General features: G+C 33.3%; 1 protein-coding gene and 1 pseudogene across 1 annotated transcript; one reads left to right on the top strand and one right to left on the bottom strand.

The window, feature by feature from the left end:
* Nucleotides 1–2,221: 2,221 nt before the first annotated feature.
* Nucleotides 2,222–6,463, top strand: LOC132555079 (cholesterol 24-hydroxylase-like; annotated as a pseudogene).
* A 606-nt stretch (nt 6,464–7,069) lies between these two features.
* LOC132555078 (cholesterol 24-hydroxylase-like) lies at nt 7,070–20,658 on the bottom strand (the record flags this gene model as incomplete). The annotated part of the gene is made up of 14 exons (XM_060219418.1): nt 7,070–7,216; nt 7,559–7,628; nt 7,772–7,863; nt 9,050–9,245; nt 10,971–11,043; nt 12,971–13,036; nt 13,521–13,677; nt 14,404–14,517; nt 15,201–15,339; nt 15,801–15,887; nt 16,117–16,190; nt 17,697–17,778; nt 18,101–18,178; nt 20,528–20,658. Coding segments are annotated over 14 exons (1,506 nt in total), but the record flags the coding sequence as incomplete, so codon positions are not given.
* Between the last annotated feature and the right edge of the window lie 1,957 nt (nt 20,659–22,615).

The raw sequence follows: 22,615 nt of genomic DNA, 5'->3' as shown, positions 1-22,615 counted from the left end.
GTGAAAAACTGTATTCAGAACTGAGCTGGGTTTCTTTAGGTGACAGAAGGAAAAAACATAAAATGACTTTAATGTACAAGATTTTAAACAAAGAATCACCAGATTATTTATATGATATCATACAACCATATTTAAACAATCCTAATGAATCAAGATACCAACTTAGAAATAATAGAATTTTTTCATGAACCATATTGTCGCACTGTTAGTTATTGCAATAGTTTTTCCCCAGATATGATCTGTGAATTCAATAAAATCGGTGACTCCTTGATTGACATTCACTCCATTGGCCAGTTTAAGAAATTACTTGATAGAAATCTATATGTAAATAGTAATGCTAATGTTAGTGTTGTTTTTAAAGAATATGGACAAAGAAAATACAATATTATCCTCTGTCAGCTAAGGAACTCAGCTAGCTCTCTTAACTTTGATTTACATAATAATCACTTGATAGAATACCCCTCATGTGCTTGTGGTGCACCACTTGAAACTGTACAACATTATTTCTTTGAATGTCCAAGATATGTAACTTACCGTCAAGATTTGTATCATTCTCTATATCAACATGATCATCCTCATTATGGATTAGATTTTATTCTTAACGGCTGCCAAGATTGTGATATTAATGTTAATAAATCAATATTAGCCTCTGTAATTAGCTATATTATTGGCACAAAAAGATTTTGCAAATTATAAAAGTTTTTAAAATTATAAATTATGAATATGAATTTGTATACTTGGTTAGATATTGAAGAATTCTGATATTCTAGTTATCATTTATTCCTAAAACAGGGATATAACTCTCTAATGTTAAAGCAGAAAATCCTCTATATTTTGGAAAAAATAATTCTATTCTACAGTAATGCACGTTAAGGTATACTTGCTTCTCCATTAGATAGGATGAGGGTCAACTTTATTACTATGGACACTCATGGCCCAATATTCCTGTCAGTATGGAGGAGCAAGTGTACCGAAAGTGTATTAATTCAGTTAAAATATTTCTAAATTTTACAGATCAGATTATTTTGTGTTTTGAATTATATACCAAATTAAGTAAGAGTTATCTCCCTTCTAAGGTTTCTCTGTGTATTTATCTTTATGTGTGTGTGAGGGTGTGTATGGGAGAGAGGGTGTGTAAGTGCGTGTGAGGGTGTGTGTATATATGTATGTCTATATGTGTGTTTGTATGTATGTATCCACTGTAAGTTACTGTATGCTATACATGTACATGTAAGTATGTAGGTTTGTGAGTGTGAAAGAGAGGGAGTATGTATGTGTGTTTGAATCTGATCAGTGTAACTGTAATTGACCACCTGTGTTGTCCCAGGAGAAGATTTATATAGGCACTAGCCTGCTGTCTAATCCTATTAATACTTTGTATTAATAAAATGTTTTGAAATGAAATCAATTACCCATGCGACGCCTGAGCCACAAATGTATTTTTGTTATAACTCAAAACAATTTTTCCCATCAAACATTTGCTGAAAGGATATCGGCTGTTTCTGCGTCGAGGAAATATTTGTAATATGTGTCCATATTTTTATCGAGATGATTCTACCTGTTTGAAAATATGGTACTCGATAGCAAGATATTATTAAAGAACGTGATGACACTCTGTCCATGCATAATTAATCTGTTTTCTTATCAGAGCATGTATCATACTATTGTATCTATTGTAGTTTTTGGAGTGGACATATCCCATCTATCGCAAAGGTGATTGCTGTTGGCGGTATCATGGATGACTATTTGATAGAAGTGTAAGTTTATTAAGGAGCAGTACTAACAACATATGAAGGTATCTGATAAATTGTTGATAATAATAATACTAATGTCATTTACTGTATGAGGAACAAAATTCATTTCTTTATTTCTTTTCAGACAATATCAAAACAATAGGTTTTTCTTAAATGTATAAAATTATCATCCATGGTTTAGGTGAATGCTAATTCATATATTGTAATAAAATGTGCTGAATGAATTTGAGGTGGTTCTGTCTGTAACAATATACGTTGTATTTAGAATTGTTTAGACTCTTTTTAAATATGTAAATGGTGTTAAAACAAAAATCTTCGAATTGACAAATATCTTATTTTACAGGTCTAGAACTTACGGGTTAAGGTAAAAACATTAATTAATAGATACAAATAACTTAATAAAGATATGGAACAGAAGGTTATGATACATTTGAATTAAATTGTTCAATTCCTTCTATCGTACAAATATGTATAAAAAGGATATCATCAAAGTTCATTTAATAAAGTACCGTCCTATCACAGCCTTTGGTGAAGGTCTGAGACATCTGGTATGATCTTTTATTTCACAATTTCGTGTCTCAGAGATCACGGACCGTCTTATGGTCGCATAATCGAGTTCCTTTTTAAACAAAGTCCAAGTTGCTCTTAAGAGCATGAGGTGATAAATTAATCATCCAGATATACCGATAATAAAGACTAATATAATGTTGATTTTATCCTCTTTCATTTGCTCAATTAAAGTATATTTCATTCAAGAATGTTCTAGTAACTGGAAATTACCCGAAATCCAAAAGGATATATGCTGGAACCATTGGTGTATTTGGAGCAAGGTATTCTAAAACTATTAACCTAGAATGAAGATATACGTTTTACACGTTAATTATTGTTTTATCATTTTTAGCTTTATGACATATTGAAATCACGTCTTTATGCAAAAGACTTACATAAAATTGATCACAGTGAATGATATCGTGAATAATTAAAAGGTTCAATTTATTTACTATTGATAATACATATCTTATATAATAGCTGTCATTTACATGTCATAATATTCCCATACTGTGATTACACTATCCGAAAATTTCTTAAAATAACTTGTTTCGCAATTGTTGTAAAATAAATAAAGTTTATATAAATACGCTTCTGTGTAAATGTCATTATCCTGTCTATTTTCATAATTTCAGGTTTGTGAACGAGGGTCTTTTATCTCAAGATGATAATAAGCTCTGGATTATGCAACGAATGCATCTTGACCAATGGTTCAAACCACAGTAAGACACATTCAACTCTAAGACATACAAAAAACACACTGCTCTGGTGTATGCGTTGAGAATAGATATATAAAAACGACGGACAAAAGAAAGTATTTGATTAAAACCTATCTACTTTTGTTGTTTATAATCGACAGGTTAACTGAACACAAATACATATCTTTTTAAATAACTTATATTAATATGTTTCCAAGTAAAATATTTTGTGAATAGCATCCTATTAGTATGTATCTATAAACTTTCAGCTACATTCGACAATTCGTTTTTGAATTCAACGAGTTTGCCGATCGTTATACGGAGCTACTTGAATTACCCGCGGACGGAGAGACCGAGATACATACTCTAAATACATTTAACAAACTCACGACGCATCTGTTCTACAAGGTTAATTCGTGTGCAGGATATGTCACTATTTGGTATGTCATAACCATCATGTTTGACAATATTAGTGTTGAAGAAGAGTATGCTTTCATCTGTGTTACACGGTTAAGAGTTGTCTTTGTGTCAAAATCATTGATGAAGCTTCCTTTCAGAAATACTGGTATTCATAATCTACAATATATTTATTCTGTATATATAATATAAGATATAAAATTAAATTAAAAGTTAAATAATGAGGTAAGCATTCAATGTTTTGGAATTGCGACAGTATATCATAACTGATCAGTCGATAACTGTGTAACAGTAAAACATATTTTCGCATAAGTATAAACAGGAAATACCGCTTCAGTGTTTAAATACGACAGGTTTACATGTTTTCTAATTCATATAGATTTAAACAAACGAAGGTGATCATTTAGTGTCATTTTCTAAATTATTTACGAAATCCAGGTATCAAAATTTGGCAGCCTTTTGGATTCTAGCCAGTGTTCTTGACGTCATTGTCAAAATGTGTTGGGATTAAATTACATTTTTCTGGTTTTCCTTTGTCTAATTTCAACAAATTGTACTCGGTGGTTGGTACATGCAGGTATCAAACAATGTCAATATAGGACTGGTGAAAATCATCCTATTGTTACCAAAATGAAGACTGCTTTGTCAGGATTTGCAGCTGCTGTTTCGAATCCTTTAGTTGCCGTGAGTATACGCTTTTGCATTCATTTTCTTAAACTTTATCTCCTGTTTCTCTTTCGCCAGGTATTTTCTGAATTTTGTGGTTTTGAATTTAAATATTGGAGTTGTGTTTGGTCAAAATGCTGCGAAGAAACCTATAAACAGTGGCATCTTCATTTCTACTTTGTATCAATTATACTCTCTCACGAAACAACATTTAGCAGATAGTTTGATTAATAAGATAGTTCAAATTCAAATGTAATTTGTGATTTATTTCAATGTAATCATCATATGTTTTCAACACTGAAATTACATCATGTTAAGTATTCAAATCAAGTGTTTTATGTATTTGATTATGCATCAGTTAAAAATCATCAAATGAGTAAAGCTTCATAGTTGACAACGGTTGTAGAGGTACATAGTGTTATCATTTCAAATTTTTTTTTATGTAGTTTTATGTAGTCTCATGACTTTTTTGAAAATTTATTGCAAGATAAATCCTTTAAAATGGAAATTTCGACAAAATGTGCGAGAAGCTATAAACTTCGTCAGACAAAGTGCAAAAGAAAAGATGAATAATAGAAAAGTCTTAAAAAGGAACGGCGACTACTTCCCCCATGATCTCTTAGAGTACATAATGGAACTTAAAGGTACCGATCAAATGTATTTGTTCGTTTAACGAATGTTAATGATAATGTTACAAAGAAAACACGAGTGATTAGCACATTTCATTCCAAATTAAGAATTGGATAAGTGCCCAGCAGTGAATTAAAATGCATCCTATAGCTGTTACGTCCTACAAGGACTTGTCAGTGATGCTTAGGGGCTCAATAATCTCAGGAAGTCTTGTACATGAGTATCAGATAAAAATATTTTGGTACAAATCTATATTTTCGTGTTATATTTTAGAAAAACACCCATCTGTAATGACAGACGAAATATTGGTGGACAATGTTTTAACGTTCCTGATTGCAGGTAAACGTATTTATCTACATAATGTAGTTCATATGTAACCTTGTTAAGAATAGTTCTCGATATGTTTTAAAGTTCGATGAAATTGTTGAAAAGATATTGTTCACTTCGAAGCTTCCGTTAATATCAATACTGTTTCCTTATTGCATAGCAGTATGAATAGTTTATCTTGAAAAAGAAATACCGTTTGATGGATCAGTTTTGAAAAATACCATCTCATTATTTCATTTATATTAAATAGGGCAGGAAACTTCGGCTAACGCATTGAGCTTTATTCTTCTTCTTCTTGGTCAGAATCCAGATTGTTACGAAAAGTAAGACACCCGACAGGGTCCCATTACGTTCATTCCTGAAATTGTTCATATAAAAAGACAATTGTAATAGTAATATTCAAAAGACAAGTAAAAAATAAAGTTTAAAAGATATGTTCAGTATTAAATAGTTTTATGTAGAATTTGAGACGAATATCCATTTTCTAACAGAGACAGACTTCCCCAATATATCTAGATTTAATTTAACACAATATCCTGTTCCTTTACGAGGCTTCAAAGAGAGATAGATGAAAACATAGGAGCAGTGTCGGTGATCACTCTGAATGAACTTGAGAAACTTCCTTATCTCGACATGGTATTAAAGGAGACTCTACGACTTTACCCTGTAGCTAAGACAACATTTCGCGAGACAGTGAAGGATTGCATACTGTGCGGTCACCTTATCCCAGCCGACACCGACATGATGGTAAGTTTAACTAATTTCATCAGATTTTTGTAGCTTTTTGATATATAAACATTAAGCTCATTTTTAAAAATATATTGAAATTAATGTTGGCAGTAAATTGCATCTTTAGTCTCATATTTTCTCGAATGTTAAATTATTTATACTTTGAAGTTCTTATTCGACATAAAAATCTCAAGAGTATAATGTAATGACGGTTATTCTGTTCAAATAGTAAGTCAACAAGTATATTGCTTTGGTTAAATATTGTTATTTAAATACCATATGCAAAATCATTTAAACTCATTTGATAGGTCAGTTTTTATACAACATCCAGGGCCAAACAAAATATGAGAAACCCAACAAAGTTTTCACCTGAACGATTCGCCAGAGACACCTCAGAAAGGTATGTAGTTTTTCTATTGTCTCCTCAATCGGTTATTACTGTCAAGTTTGTTTCAATGTATTATAAATATATTTTTGTTAAAGGTATTTGTTTCAATGGGTTGTATATCACTGTCAAGGTTGTTAGCTTAAATGTGTGATGTTTTACAGTCTAGTTTGTTAGTGTTTATGGGTTATGTGTTATTGTTCAGGTTGTTTCTTTTTCAGTGTCATGTTTATTAGTTTAAGTGTGATATATATTACTATAGTGTTTATTAGTTTAAGTGTGATATATATTACTACAGTGTTTATTAGTTTTAGTGTGATATATATTACTGACAATTTTATTATTTTAAGTGTGATATATATTACTGTCATGTTTATTAGTTTAAGTGTGATATATATTACTGTCATGTTTATTAGTTTAAGTGTGATATATATTACTGTCAAGTTTATTATTTTAAGGGTGATGTATGTTACTGTCATGTTTATTAGTTTAAGTGTGATATATATTACTGTCATGTTTATTAGTTTAAGTGTGATATATATTACTGACAAGTTTATTAGTTTAAGTGTGATATATATTACTGTCAAGTTTATTAGTTTAAGTGTGATATATATTACTGACAAGTTTATTAGTTTCATCGGATTATAGATTATAGTCGAAAAACACAAAAATTGGGCCCAACGAAAATACATTAATTCAGAGTATTAATCATCAGATACGAGAACTAACATACTCCAACGAGTATCCTAAGTGTATTTACTGGGACGAGCTCCTGTACATTTCCAATATGAGCAATTTATGCTAAATATCTGATGACCGGTCATAATTGTGTTGATTAAGCATCCAAGAAGCGATATGTATTGTGATTTATTTTATTTTATTTTTTCCATTTTGCGGGGATATGGTAAATCATCTCATGTGTCTCTCCTTGGTCGCAGATAACAAATGGCACCTCCTGCAAGTCGTAGAGTTGTATTATCGATAATCCCCATGGGTTGGTCTGGTACTAGCTCGAAGTCGAAGTTTTGGACGATCTTAGTCATCATGATCTTTGTTTCAATCTGTTAAATATATAGGAAGACCTTTTCAATATTGTATAAGGCTTGCTCTGTATATAAGTGAATAAGAGATATTAATCCGCATATTACGGAATCTGTATTTTCTAGTTCCTATTGGGAAGCACATTCTAGACGTATCCAGTGGAAGCTGACAAAAACATAAGCAATTCATACATTTGTCATATTATGTAAAGTCAATTCATCATAATTGTTAAGCTTCGCCTGGCGATAGATTTTCAATATTGTACACCATCATAAGAAACTAACGTTGTCTATATCTCCGGAAAATTCCACGTGATATTTTGCTATTTTTTCCTGATAACTCTATACAACAGACTGGATTACCTGTGCAAATTTCCTACCAATACAAGTATGAGGGCCGACTGAAAATGGAGTGGATACGTATCTTCCTACTCTGAAATCATAATGTAGAAAAATACTTTTGAAAGAAATCACCATTTACATGTTGTTTAATAACAAGACATCGTTAGAGTGTATCAATCTACAAAGATAATATGCATCTTCCTGAATGTTTTGGTTCTTCTTCCAAATATTTACCTTTCATTTGCCGTAGGCTCAAAACGTTCTGGTATAAACAAATGCGGATTCGTCAGAGTCTTCGAAGATCTACCTGTGGCGTAAAAACTGACCTGTAATGATATTTTGGCCAGATTTAGCTATGTACATAAAGCAGGTATGAACGAAATGACTTCGACAGAGGCGATTCTATTGACACAGCTATTCAGTCTTACACCTAGAACTATACTGGTCGATTTGGGGGGAAATTCAAGTATGTATATATATAAAAACATTTTGTTCATCTATCATTATTAAGTTAAGCAATAGTCATCTAAATAATGAGGTAACTATCGGACACATCGGGAAGATCTACATCAGTACAAACACTCGATGTCAAGGATAAGTGGAGGGAAGCATTGAAAAATGAATGTACTATAGAGCGTATATACATAGACTATCTGGAAATGTTACACAGAGCTCCTCATCTACCATACAAACAAAATCTAAGAGGAACTTGTGAATCAAATATTACAATGGCTTATTTCGTCACAACAGCGTCCTAATAATTGTAATATTTGCACATCGCACTACATGCATTTGCACTTGTTCGTAACTCAGCGACTTCCTCACTCCACCAAACTTAGTTTCAGTAATCATTCAACTCTCCCAAAATCTGAATTTGAATCTTCCTGAGATCACAAGGTTTCCTTCTTTACATACATACCCGATGTCTTCGCCTTACCAGTTTCATTAATCATCGTATAACAAACATTCAGCCCAGCCACTGATTAGTAAAAAGATTCATATCACCCCCAAAGATAAAGAAGTTAAGTTCGATGCTTGATATTATCAAATCATACAATAATTTCGCAATATTCCTACTGCTCGCCCTACAAGTGTCCTGTACACAAACATTAAAGAACAATGTACAACCTCGAACTTGAAATATTCTCGGAAAAATTGAGGGAATTGGACTACAAACAACTACCATAACCATTTTTTGAGTTGAAATGTAGAAAACCGTAAACCGTATATACGACAGTGAGACACGTTAGTTTGTATTGCTTTGGACGGTAAGAATTATATGCCAAGCGTCATCATCACTACTAAGGGGAAACTACTTTACCTCTGTGTAAAGGTAGAAAAGTATTGAAGAAACAGAGAGGAAAGGAGCACATTTTTATGATAAAACATTAAACAGTGGCCAAAGGTAATAAAAATGAATAAAACTAATTTTGATTAAGGTTCATGAGGACTACGGTAAAGTTTGGTGTATTTGTACAATTTTTCATGTTACACTTCTGAAGTTATACACACCACTACATCTGTTCCGACAGGAACGTGATATCCCCCAAGGCTACAATCTCGTGCCATTTCCCTGTACGTTGCTTTCGCGATGGGATAAAGTCGAAGTGTTTCCTTCATGACCATATCAAGGTAGGGCAGGTCATCAAGCTCTGAAGGGGTCAATACAGAAACGGCTGCAACATTGTCATCAATTTCTTGTTGTAATCTATGGAAGAATACGGAAATGAAGCAATTTTTAGCAAGCGAAAAATGCATACGTTCAAAAAGAAAGGTTGATATGATTTCTATGTGGATATCAGTAGTTCCTTAGGATAGGATTCATAAAAAAATATATTATTTCATTTTATACTGTAATCAATTAAACTTACATTTTGAAAATCAGGCAGGTTAAGTGATTAGATGTATTTATTTAACAAAGGAAAAAAACGAATATAAGTATAATGTGTAACGAAAGTATCAAACATATATGTGTACATATGTATATCATAAGTAAAACGAATTAATTGCTCTCTCTGAATTTATAAGACAATGTACTCCTGATAAAAGAATGTGTTCACAACGTTCAAAATAATTTCTTAACCACGAATGCATGTTATTTCGTTCCCAGACCAACGACACCATATAAAGTCAAAGGTTTAAAAAGTTTTAATGCTAATATTTTTATTTTCAAAGAGTTCTGTTTTCAAAAATATTGAAAATAAAATACAAAAAGGATATCGAAATCATGCATCATTTATGATTACCGTTAAAGTTATGTTTCTTATTATATGCTAATGATAAAACCATCAGATATTTGTTTCTTGTATGGTGTATTATTTTGTTATATTTGTATGTCGGACCAAGTAAAAATTCGGGAATATTCACGAAATTTTAAGCAATAGTTATAGTTATGGTGATTTATGAGAAACTCCAATTCAATAAAACTAGGGTAAAATATCAAGAAAGGAAAGCTTTAAACGGAGACTCATGAAAAAGTACAAGAATAATAAAACTAGTGGTGTTCCGGAAGCGTAAGTAGTGTCACGTTCTTAAATTACAACTAAGCATACAACAATGTAACCAACGGTAATCTAAAAATCCTGACAATGGGAACAGACCCTTGAATATCGATCCAACTGCGACATATACATACCATAGGTTGGGGATGCAGGTATGTTGCTAAAAAATCGAAATCATAACGCCTCTTACAGCTTGATGGAAAGCTGTCCATATGAACATGGCCAATAAATTTCTTGTTATTTAAAGACAAAGCGTCATCAATATATCTTAAATGAAAGAAAACGACTTTGCAAGGTTCTGTTTTAATAATAAATTCAGCCTTGTATGAAAACAAAATTAAGTCAGCCAACAGAGGGGCACAGTTTATCACCATTGGAATGCGAATAATCTGTTGGAAGATCTTACCAAGAAACGCGACGAAGATGTTGCCAACTGGAAACTCATTCACGTTAATTACTTCGTCCTTCGTGCATTTCTTCTTTGATTTGGATACATTTGTATTCTTCACGAACTATTCTCAAGTATAGTTAACAACCATGTATTTGTACCGCCTTCGCCTTATTGGAAAAAACCCTCTCATTACAAGAGAACAAATGCGTTCTTTTTCAGAATGGGGTATAGTAAAGCACGTAGCGGAAAAATCTAATGTTCTTAGGGAAGAAATGTTAATAGAAGAGGGTGTTGAAGATTGGTCAAAAACTCTTTAGAGTTCTTTAAAATCCACATACTATAAATTCCAGTTTTTGGAGTTAACATTATCACATTAAGACTGTAACCTAGATTCGATAGTGCTAAGAATGGTAGTAGTTTTGACAAAGGTTTTTGTAGAAAAGATAGACGAGCCAGGTGGTTAGGTGGATTCTTATCATTAATAAGATTTATGGTTGACAATATGACACTATTAAGTTCTTTAAAAAAAAATAAGAATTACTTTTTGTAACAATGAGGATTCTGTGACAAGAGGTATACCATGAAACTGAGAGTATTCGCTGTAGTTTCAGATCCTGTAAGAAAAGTGTAAAACATATTTACTAAACATTCATCATTATATCAGTATGCAATATATAAACAAGAGATCCCAAAGGAATCTTGGCGCAACCATTGTTTGATCTTTATCTGTTCTTTAAAAGTTGGACCATTTCCCTTCTTTTCTTTATTCTATTTTAGAAATTTGAACATTCCGTCTTAAACTGCCAAATCCAAGATGGTCGCTTAGAAGCCAAATTTTGTGATTAGTCCCCAAATAAAATGGGCACATCTAGGGACCAAAGGAATCTACGTTTGAAATTTGAGAGAGATCTACCCAATACTTCTCAATAACAAACTTTACATGGTGAAATCTAGGATGGCCGTCTATAGGCCATTTTGTATTTCTGATAAGTCCCACAATAAAAGGGGCTCAGCTAGGGATACAGGTGAACCTACATTTGAGATATGAGAGGTCAACCCAGTGCGGATGGACGACGAACCACGAATAAAGTGCGATTTGAAAAGCCAATTTGAAATTGTCAATTTTCCCTCCTTATCTGTATCTTTAGGGACGTCACAATGCAGATGATGCCCTGAAGCTATAATGTCAGCTTGAGGACAATTGGAACATGCATGTCACGTTTTAATTCATTCGAATAATAGCACAGTTCAGAATATAACCCTGTACTTTTAAAATAAGCTGACATATATGAAAATTACGAAATTTAATTATTTATTGGGCTGCTACACCTCCCCGTCTAGATTTTGACTTTTCTTTCAATCACTTAAGATTTTCCTGAGTCGTCTCATAGTCTTGAAAACGAAGACCCTTAGCATCACTGACGAATCCTAGACGAAACAAATGTATGGTGCAGTTTATGTCATCGATTCGCTCTACTGTACCTAACTCTAAATTATTAAAAGGTGCTATTCACCAGTGTATCTTTTTAGAGACTACCAGGATATTTATATAATAAATTATTATGTATCGTAAAGCTCTCCTAATAATGATGTACCCATCCGTAAGCCACAGTGTCTGATAAAACAACTAATGTCAGACAATACAACAAGGTCAGGTGTTATCATGTAACAGTGAGCTTCATCTAACGCTCATATTTGGTTGTGACCTCCACATTCACTAGCTAACTGTGACCTCCACATTCACTAGCTAACTGTGACCTCCACATTCACTGCCTAACTGTGACCTCCACATTCACTGCCTAACTGTGACCTCCACATTCACTGGCTAACTGCGACTTCCACATTAACTGGCTAACTGTGACCTCCACATTCACTTGCTACCTGTGACCTCCACATTCACTGCCTAACTGTGACCTACACATTCACTTGCTAACTGTGACCTCCACATTCACTTGCTACCTGTAACCTCCACATTCACTAGCTAACTGTGATCTCCACATTCACTGGCTAACTGTGATTTACACTTTGACTTGCTAACTGTGACTTTCACTTTGACTTGCTAACTGTGACCTCCACATTCACTTGCTACCTGTAACCTCCACATTCACTAGCTAACTGTGATCTCCACATTCACTGGCTAACTGTGATTTACACTTTGACTTGCTAACTGTGACTTTCACTTTGACTTGCTAACTGTGACCTCCACATTCACTTGCTACCTGTAACCTCCACATTCACTAGCTAACTGTGATCTCCACATTCACTGGCTAACTGTGATTTACACTTTGACTTGCTAACTGTGACTTTCACTTTGACTTGCTAACTGTGACCTCCACATTCACTGGCTAACTGTGACCTCCACATTCACTGGCTAACTGTGACCTCCACATTCACTGCCTAACTGTGACCTCCACATTCACTGGCTAACTGCGACTTCCACATTTACTTACATTCAAATATTTCATCTACCATATATAACTATCCATCTGTTAACTGTATTGATTCAATAAAGTTCCATAACGTCATATCAATGGTACCTACCTCCAATGAGGAATGTGATAAAATTGTCCAACAAAATCTCATCTGTAATATCGGATGGATTTTTTTCTGGAAAGAAATATTCAACATATTTATTTTCTATAGGAAGCTTTGTACTAATTAGATTCAGAAAAATATCATATCATATTCAATGAGATCACTGAATTCGGACTAACCAGGTGTAGGATTGCCTTTTGCACCAATTGCCTTGGGAACTTTTGGGAACAACAATGGTAACTCCCGAGAAGGGAAAACTGGACATATCATTTCCATTTTTATTCCTTTTTATTCTTAGCGTCGTTGTTTGATCTTTCAAAATGAGTGTTTGATGAACGTTAAGGTCGAATAAATTTGGAAACATGAAAAAATAGCTAGGCAGATATTTCCCTGTTCTATTGAAATGTTCTCTCGTCTCAAATGATTACCTAAATAATAAATTGCAAAAGTCATGCTTGTGGTGGTATATAATTCCCATAAAATAGCAATGTCAATGACATAAATAATTAATTTCTCCTAAATGAACTGTGTCCCACTCATATGTTACATATGTTACCTTGCAGTTCAATGATGCATTCAAGCAAGTCATAAGGAACGTGGTCGCCTCTTAATTTTGTTTTCCTCCTCGATATTATCTGCTCGCTAGCATGGGATCTAAGTTTTTTAACTGCATTGTGAACCTGCATGCAATATCTCCATGTTAAAGGGTTCACCTGCAAATAACCCATCACTTATTGAGTTCCAAATATTTGACTTTAATACAAATGTTTCTGGAAATAACAATAGGAAAGTGTAATTGATTTTTATGGAATATTTTATAGATGTTTATTTAAAGATGGGGAAAAGATGGTTTAACAGTATTTTAGTGTTGAGATCGTTAGATGTATTTACACATTTTATATTTAGTTTTCGTATTTTATTGTAGACTGATTGTGTCAAAACATACATATACTGTGAGCCATGCATGTCATGTATTCGAGTTAAAGATTACTATTGATACCGTCAGACATTCAATGAATCGTTGGTGATATTTGACTCCGATGAATAGCAACTCTCATATTGTAAATTTGAATTCATTTACAATCTTTTACGAAAACAAAATATTATTAGACAATGGAAGACATTTATAAATACTTGAATTTACAGTAAAATATATATACAAATTCTGATAACAACCAACCGCATCACAGTGATGACCGTAGAGTCATGTACGCAAGGGAGTTAACTCCGGCTAATTTAACCGGTTTACTGAAATTGGCAGTCCGGAAAATCGTCTTCCGAAAGACTTTAGCCGGGAATAAAGATTATTTTCCGTTACGGTTCACACACTAGAACATTAATTTTTATTTAGAAATAAATCTTCTTTTCTTTTCATACAGAACTTACACTTTATACTGCACAATTTTAGGGTTTAGAGACTAGAAAACAAAACAACTTACGCTAAAAAGTGGGTTCACCACCTTCTTTGCAAATCCAGAAAGAGAAAATCCCAAGTAATATGAAAAAGGGTGAGCTGTTTCATCAAGTTTCCCAAGGTCGAAATTAAATGCTACCTGTCAAAACATTATGTTTAACAGTTAGTCATCATTGATATTAATTCTACTAATATATCCAACAATATGACACAATAAGAATATTACATAGGGGACGGAAAAACAGGAACAACAAAAAAATACCAATAATCAACAGAATCAAAACTCAAATTTAATCAAACTAGGGCAAAATATAAACAATGGAAAGATTTACACGGAGACTCCTGAAAAAGTACAAGGAGAATTAGACTAGGTGTTCTGGAAGAGAAAGCGTCTTTTGCTTCATCGACGACAGCGTCATGTAAACCTTGATAAATCCAAGTAAGGAATGTGACGTTATCAAATGCGACATGTAAAAAGCAAGGTTGGAGATACAGAAGTTTAATTTAGATCTAATATAAACTCATTTCCCTACAAATGCTGTTGAATTTCACAATATCCATTTCGGATATGAAGTACAGAAGACATATCGCGGAACTTACTCATTCCGGTTCCCGATATGTTTATCGAAAACTCTTTCATCAAAATACGGCAGTTAAAGGTAAACGCAAAAGGTCATTCTAGTTTCACTTATACACATACTGGGTCTTTTCTTTGGTGCAATTCAGTAAAAATATCACCACCAAAGGTATTTCATACACCGCTTCATTGACTATAAATCCAGAGCTTAAACATGGAGTTCGAGGAATGGCAAAAAATTTTACCTTTGACAGAAGATGTAGAGTGACTTTATGCAACAGCTTTTCCAAAGGGACACGTGTTTTTCCATCTGCATATTGCTCCAGCTGTTGCACAAGACTGTCAGCAAACTCATTATAATCGGAGGTGAATTGCCGCAAATAACTACAAAAAATCGTAAAATTTGACAGAAAGGGAAGTGAAATGGCCCAATTATTTAACCAGTAAGGTCGATCTTCGATATCATATTGATTTCCAGAGAAAATATAAGAATAGTCTGTTTGGAAATGGTGATTCTATTGATTAAAATTAAGATCTGGTACGCATAGTTATGATAAAGGTCAGGAACTAACATCCAACAATTATCCTTACAACCTTGCTTTATTCAGGGATTGCACGGGGTACACAGAACGCATCTTAAAAATTACATTAAATAAGTAAAATGATTAGGCAGAGAAAAGTCATTCTACGACTGACCACCGTATGATATCATACTTAGTCATTTGGTGAATGTGAAAAAATAGCAATTGGAATGACGTTGTCAGTTTCATGATACTACATGATATATGTAACAACAGCCATGTGTTATATTTCAATTAATAGTGATATGGACTTCCGCGACGTACTGAGGTTTAAACCAGCGATCCAGATGCATGCGCTGCATTATCCAATATTTTTGGTCCGTCTCACTTTCAATGCCTCTCCCGAGATATCTTAAATAAAACAACACAGCATGCTGAATACGATAAACCCCAAAACAAATGAAAGCAAAGAACAGAAGAAAAGATCATTATTGATTTTTGACCAATAAACAAGGAAAGAAACAAAATGAAGTGTTCTCGATACGTGTCCGGTCGAAGGAGATAGAAATAAGCGAGGTAATTTATCGTTAATTTAAATAGAAACAGAAATACATTTGCAAAATCGTTAAATTACACATACCTTGCGCCAAACAAATGTCTTGACATCGAGTATACTGCTTTCGATTTAGGGTGATTACCTGTTACAAGAACTTCCTGAAATAACCATCAAGTCATTATCTAATACATTTAAAATGCCACATATCAATTTGATAAATACATATGACTTTTCCTCAGAACACTTGTTCAAAACAAAAGTCATCATTTGTTTTTTTAACAATTATTTGTATTTTATGTACAATATTTATATAAATGATACAAAAAAAAATCTGACAGCTATACGTCATCAAGACCATTGTTCTTTTTTCATTATCTACATTTGCTGAAGACATCAGAGTGTTTGTAAAAGACATCAGAGTGTTTGTTAAAGACATCAGTGTTTGTTAAAGACATCAGAGTGTTTGTTAAAGACATCAGAGTGTTTGTTAAAGATATCAGAGTTTTAATTAAAGATATCAGAGTGTTTGTTAAAGATATCAGAGTTATTGTTAAAGATATCAGAGTGTTTGTTAAAGACATCAGAGTGTTTGTTAAAGACATCAGAGTGTTTGTTAAAGATATCAGTGTTTGTTAAAGATATCAGTGTTTGTTAAATACATCAGTGTTTGTTAAAGACATCAGAGTGTTTGTTAAAGACATCGGTGTTTGTTAAAAATATCAGAGTTTTTGTTAAAGATATCAGTGATTGTTAAAGACATCAGAGTGTTTGTTTAAAGACATCAGTGATTGTTAAAGGCATCAGAGTGTTTGTTAAAGACATCGGTGTTTGTTAAAGATATCAGAGTTTTTGTTTAAAGATATCAGTGATTGTTAAAAACATCAGAGTTATTGTTAAAGACATCAGTGTTTGTTAAAGATATCAGAGTGTTTGTTAAAGATATCGGAGTGTTTGTTAAAGACATCAGTGTTTGTTAAAGACATCAGAGAGTTTGTTGAAGACATCAGAGTGTTGATAAAGATATCAGAGTTTTTGATAAAGATATCAGAGAGTTTGTTAAAGACATCAGAGTTTGTCAAAGACATCAGAGAGTTTGTTGAAGACATCAGAGTGCTTGTTAAAGACATCAGAGAGTTTGTTGAAGACATCAGAGTGTTGATAAAGACATCAGAGAGTTTGTTGAAGACATCAGAGAGTTTGTTAAAGACATCAGAGTGTTTGTTAAAGACATCAGAGAGTTTGTTGAAGACATCAGAGTGTTGATAAAGACATCAGAGAGTTTGTTGAAGACATCAGAGTGTTGATAAAGACATCAGAGAGTTTGTTGAAGACATCAGAGTGTTGATAAAGACATCAGAGAGTTTGTTAAAGACATCAGAGAGTTTGTTAAAGACATCAGAGAGTTTGTTGTCGACATCAGAGAGTTTGTTGTCGACATCAGAGAGTTTGTTGAAGACATCAGAGAGTTTGTTAAAGACATCAGAGAGTTTGTTGTCGACATCAGAGAGTTTGTTGTCGACATCAGAGAGTTTGTTGTCGACATCAGAGAGTTTGTTGTCGACATCAGAGAGTTTGTTGAAGACATCAGAGAGTTTGTTGAAGACATCAGAGTTTGTTAAAAATATCAGATTTTTTGTTTAAAGACACTAGCAAAACGAATTTACCTTAACAAGTTCAGGGTCAGCAACGATAACAAATGTCTGATGCCACATACACAAACGAAGAATACTCCCATACGATTTCATTCTGGAAATCATCATGAAATACGACTTACTTGCAATCTGATTAAAATGTCATGGTAGATGGCTTCGTTTACAAGTGCGTAGTGTCTAGTAAAAAGGAAGCTATGTAAAGGCTGATTTAAATCAAATTTTTAATCTGATTGTATGTTCATTCATCAACTATTAAGTTATCATGAATTTATTTCATAGCCTCTATTACGTCATTTATTGTACCATTAAAGTTCATAATATTGTATATGATGATTCCAGTGAAATAAATCTATCATGTTTGGTTTTTTTCATAAATACTAGAAGTGTTAACATCGATTCGATATTTCCTGACTTACAATTCCAGAATGTAATCATCGAAAATTTCACCATCCGATATCACTTTCTGTATGGATGGAAGATGGCCGCTCCAAAAACTGTCAAAATGAATGAAAAGATTTGTATTTGTATAAGTTGAGAAGGTCTAATATATACTCTTCTGGCATAAAAACGTAGTAAATTACCTTTGTCTTATCTTATTTTTTTTATTTGTTTACTCAAACCACCTGTGAATAATTTATTTTCTATTCTTATTATTTATTTCATATATTTTGTAATTTTAATCAAAGATTTTTATTTCATTGCATTTTATAGTTGTGAATAAAGAAGAAACATGTTGTATAAAAATATGGTTCATTCCCGACAGTGTTTCTTGCGATCAGATCTAGTACATAATGCTTGTATCAAGCAATATAGTGTTATTTTCGTGTGAGAACATCTGAAAGAAAGAAAGCTCTGTACTTTTCATGCCTAACTGGTATGCGTGTAGCAGTCATGGTCTATATATTTTTGTATAAGAAAGCACAGACATTCAGACATAGATAGGATCGCAATTTCACAACTTTACATAACTTTTAAAAAGCACACACAACAAGAAACGCTATTAGCTTTAGACGCCGAGGAAAACGATAACACATCACATTCACGGACATCGATAGATATACATACATCAGCCATAGATAGGATCGCAATATCACAACTTTTCATAAATTTTAAAAAGCACACACAACAAGAAACACTATCAGCTTTAGACGCCGAGGAAAACGTTAACATATCACATTCACAGACATTGATAGCGATCGCGTAGTACACGCCTACTTTAACAATACAACGAATGTTCAACAGAGCGTATCTTTACAAATGAAGAACATCTTTATATATATAAAGTACGAAAGCTTGCTGGGTCAATTTGAAAAGACAAAAAATATATATGTATTTGAACGAGTAGTTATCGAGTTTAAATGTGATAGTTATCGAGATTTAATATGATAGTTATCGAGTTTTAATGTGATAGTCATCGAGTTTTAACGTGATAGTCATCGAGTTTTAAAGTGATAGTTATCGAGTCTTAATGTGATAGTTATCGAGTCTTAATGTGATAGTTATCGAGTTTTAAGTTGAAGAAAAAAATGGATATAGATGGATGTGGTTTGGCTCCACCCTCTGTTCCCAAGGATGTTAAATGCACAGTTTTTACAAAATTCTTTCCTTCTTCCCAGGGATGTCTCCGACTATATTGGGTCATAATACTTTCATTCCAACAAAATACAATATTTAATGAATTTGCTAAATTTCCCCTATTGGCCCCCTTATCTCAAGCCCTAGGCCCATGGTTGAAACAACGTAATTGCTGACTTCAAAATATGCATCTTAACAATTTAAGTCAATACTCCAATATATAAATACATATTGTTATGTGAATATACTATTTATGGAAATGGGATGGCTAGTCTTAAAATGAATATGACCACCGGTTTTAAATGACTTGTAATGTAAAGGGTTAAATTCATTATGATTGACGACAATAATAGTCTCCAAAAAAACACTGAAATGTTTTACTAAATGGCATTTCTGGAAATTGTCGAGCCGACTAGGGAACCTACTTCAAAAGTTATGTTATATTGTTAAGTTATGGCAAGTCTATAGTGAACACGTGAAGGTGTATGTTGGTGAATATGTCTGAGAGTGGAAAGTATTTTGCTTGCCCCTATGTCGTCATCTATCGGCCTACAGCTTATTGTGATTTTATTACCGCTTTATCACATTTCATGCAGTATTAAGAGAGAGCTAAAGCGTTAAAACTTAACAACAAACGTATTTGATCTCGTTAAGCACCACGGTTAAACCAATACCGCGTTAAAACGAAATACAAAAGGTGTTAAAACGAGATACAAATGTAACTAAGATGTTTAAACGAGATACAAATGTACCTAACCCGTCAAAACAAGATGCAAGTGGAACTAAGGTGTTGAAACGAGGTACAAATGTAACTAAGGTGTTAAAACGAGATACAAATGTAACTAACCCGTAAAAACGAGATTCAAGTGTAACCAAGGTGTTAAGACGAGATACAAACGTAACTAAAATGTGAAAACGAAATTAATATCAACGAGATACAAGATTAGAAACTCGTTTCAACTAATGCGTTTTAACGAGATAGTTAACTCTTGATAACGAGAATTTTTGTTGATCTGTTTTTTTAATGACACAAATAGACTTCCGTATAGGAGGGGTTCTTTCATATCGTCATTAGTACTAGAATATATAATAACATGCTGTTTGTTTAAGTTTTTTCCCTTCCGAGACTCCTTAGTATTTCCCCCTCCGGTATTTGTCCATTTTACTATTTCCATCTTAAACCCACTTTCCTCGAGAGACTCAGTGATGATATCAGAATTAAGTTGTTTGTAAGGTAAACATATATCTACCTATGTTTTTGTACTCACCTGTCTCGCGGAGGTCCAGGTAAATGGTCATACTTCAGGTGTTGCTGGTGCAAATACCAGGCTGCTGCCACGATGATACTCAGAACAACTGCAATTAAAACTTCGAGAAATTCTAGAGAAAACATATCCAAACAATTTACACACCATCAACTCCACAAACTTCTTGGAGATGTATGATCTATGGTGACCTTCCGAAGATACTTGACCTTCCTAGGTTTCCTATACACATATGGAGCGAAACCTTCATTGTATACGCAAAGTATGGTAACCCGTCCATGACATACTTGTAATCAAATCTACAGTATACATGGTACAGACCAGGGAAAGGTTGTCCAGTCGCTGTTTACCCTTATTATGCTGGATTTTAGGATTGTGTTATGTATAAGTGGACATAAGTAGAAGTATACCAATCATTATCGAAATAAAAAAGATATTTTGTTGCAATATTAAACCTTAATTTGATTGGTCTGCACACGGCTAATTAGCAAAAGTTGCATAAGGTTAATACTTTAAGGAAACTGATATTGCCTTGGACAAACGTTCGTTAAAACCAAAGGGCGCTGTTAGACTGATATTAATGAATACAAGCATTTCAGATAGAGAATTGAGAGGCAGGGGGAGTAATGCAAATGTAGTAACTCAATGTAAATGTATAGTAAACAGACTGACTAAGCGAAGAAAATCGACGTCATCAAGTAGTGTAAACAATCATCTGAAGAAATCTACCTGAAATACATTTTCGTTCCAAATTTAATGAAGGAATCTTATAGGCTTGTTTTTGGTGGAATATGAAAATGGGTCTTTCGCGGCGAATGTCCGGTGTTGTCCAGCGTATTACTTAAGTGATATGTGTAATAGTACAGAAATCGGACGTACTATGTGTAAAATACAGCTAACACACTGAGAAAATGGGTCGGGAATCATTCATTAAAAGTACACCTATAAAAATTATGATTTCTGCTATTTCCGTAGTATAATAACTAAATTTGACATATAGCACCCTCGATTCCTGTGGTATTAGTATGCCTTCAAAATAATCGGATTTTCCATAGGTTTTAAATGAGCATTGTGGTATAGCTGAAGTTGAGACTAAAATTAAGAGGTGTATATAGGGCGAATATACCTATAAAAATTATGATTTCTGCTACTTCCGTAGTATAATAACTACATTTGTATAGCACCCTCGATGACTTTTCCACATTGATATGAAGTTGAGACTAAAATTAAGAGGTGTATATAGGGCGAATATGATACTTCGTGAAAGTATGATGACTTACATGAATGAACTAAGATTTCTATAGCGTGAGCCGTCGAAAAAGCAGAAGACGTTTTCCCTTCCGGAGCACTTTAGGGTAATCTTTTCAAAGATTTTTCAAAAATCTCGCTTCCTGGATTTTGATTTGGATTTTTTACAGTCACCTGTTGTTATTTTGTCGCCCATGTTTTGACGATGTCTGTAACTACCAGCCGAATCCTTAGGTATGACATTGACACGAAGACATATAGTGACTCCTCATAGGTATAATTTTCTTAATTCTACCATATCTTAATGTGACTATAGAATAAAGGATGGAGGGTCGCATAAAAACACTAAGAACATGTATTTCCGAAAGTCTTGGACATGTATCACACGAAAGAAATACTTTCGAATGGTTCTGACTGTCGATTAGCGATTTTTTCAATGCTATTACCGGTTTCAAATACTTTAAATCTCAAATTGTTGAGTAACAAGACACATCCAGTGTAGAGATGTCTGAACATGTCCAAGTGTTTTTTTGACTTTTTTTGTTTTTCACTGTGAATAGCCAGTATGATTTTGAGGCAGGGGCTCATTTCAGTAGCTGGTGGCTAGATTGCTGAACAACATATGAGAGACCCGTCACATGCCATCTGGAACAATTAGGGTATAGTGTCTTGCCAAAGGATAACATGCAATTTTCATGATGCAGGAATGATTAGTGTATCATACTGGTTAAATAATAACATACATAAAGCACATATAAAAATATATACAAACATTATGATGTGTTATTTAAATAATTTATTTCATATATTTACAATTTTATACAATATGTATACCAAACTAAA

This window comes from Ylistrum balloti, unplaced genomic scaffold (genome assembly GCF_031769215.1).
Source record: "Ylistrum balloti isolate Yb309-2 unplaced genomic scaffold, AGI_CSIRO_Ybal_v1 Utg370452, whole genome shotgun sequence".
Classification (NCBI taxonomy): Eukaryota; Metazoa; Mollusca; class Bivalvia; order Pectinida; family Pectinidae; genus Ylistrum; species Ylistrum balloti.
The sequence above is the reverse complement of the archived record's forward strand: the minus strand, read 5'-3'. Positions and strand labels throughout refer to the sequence as shown.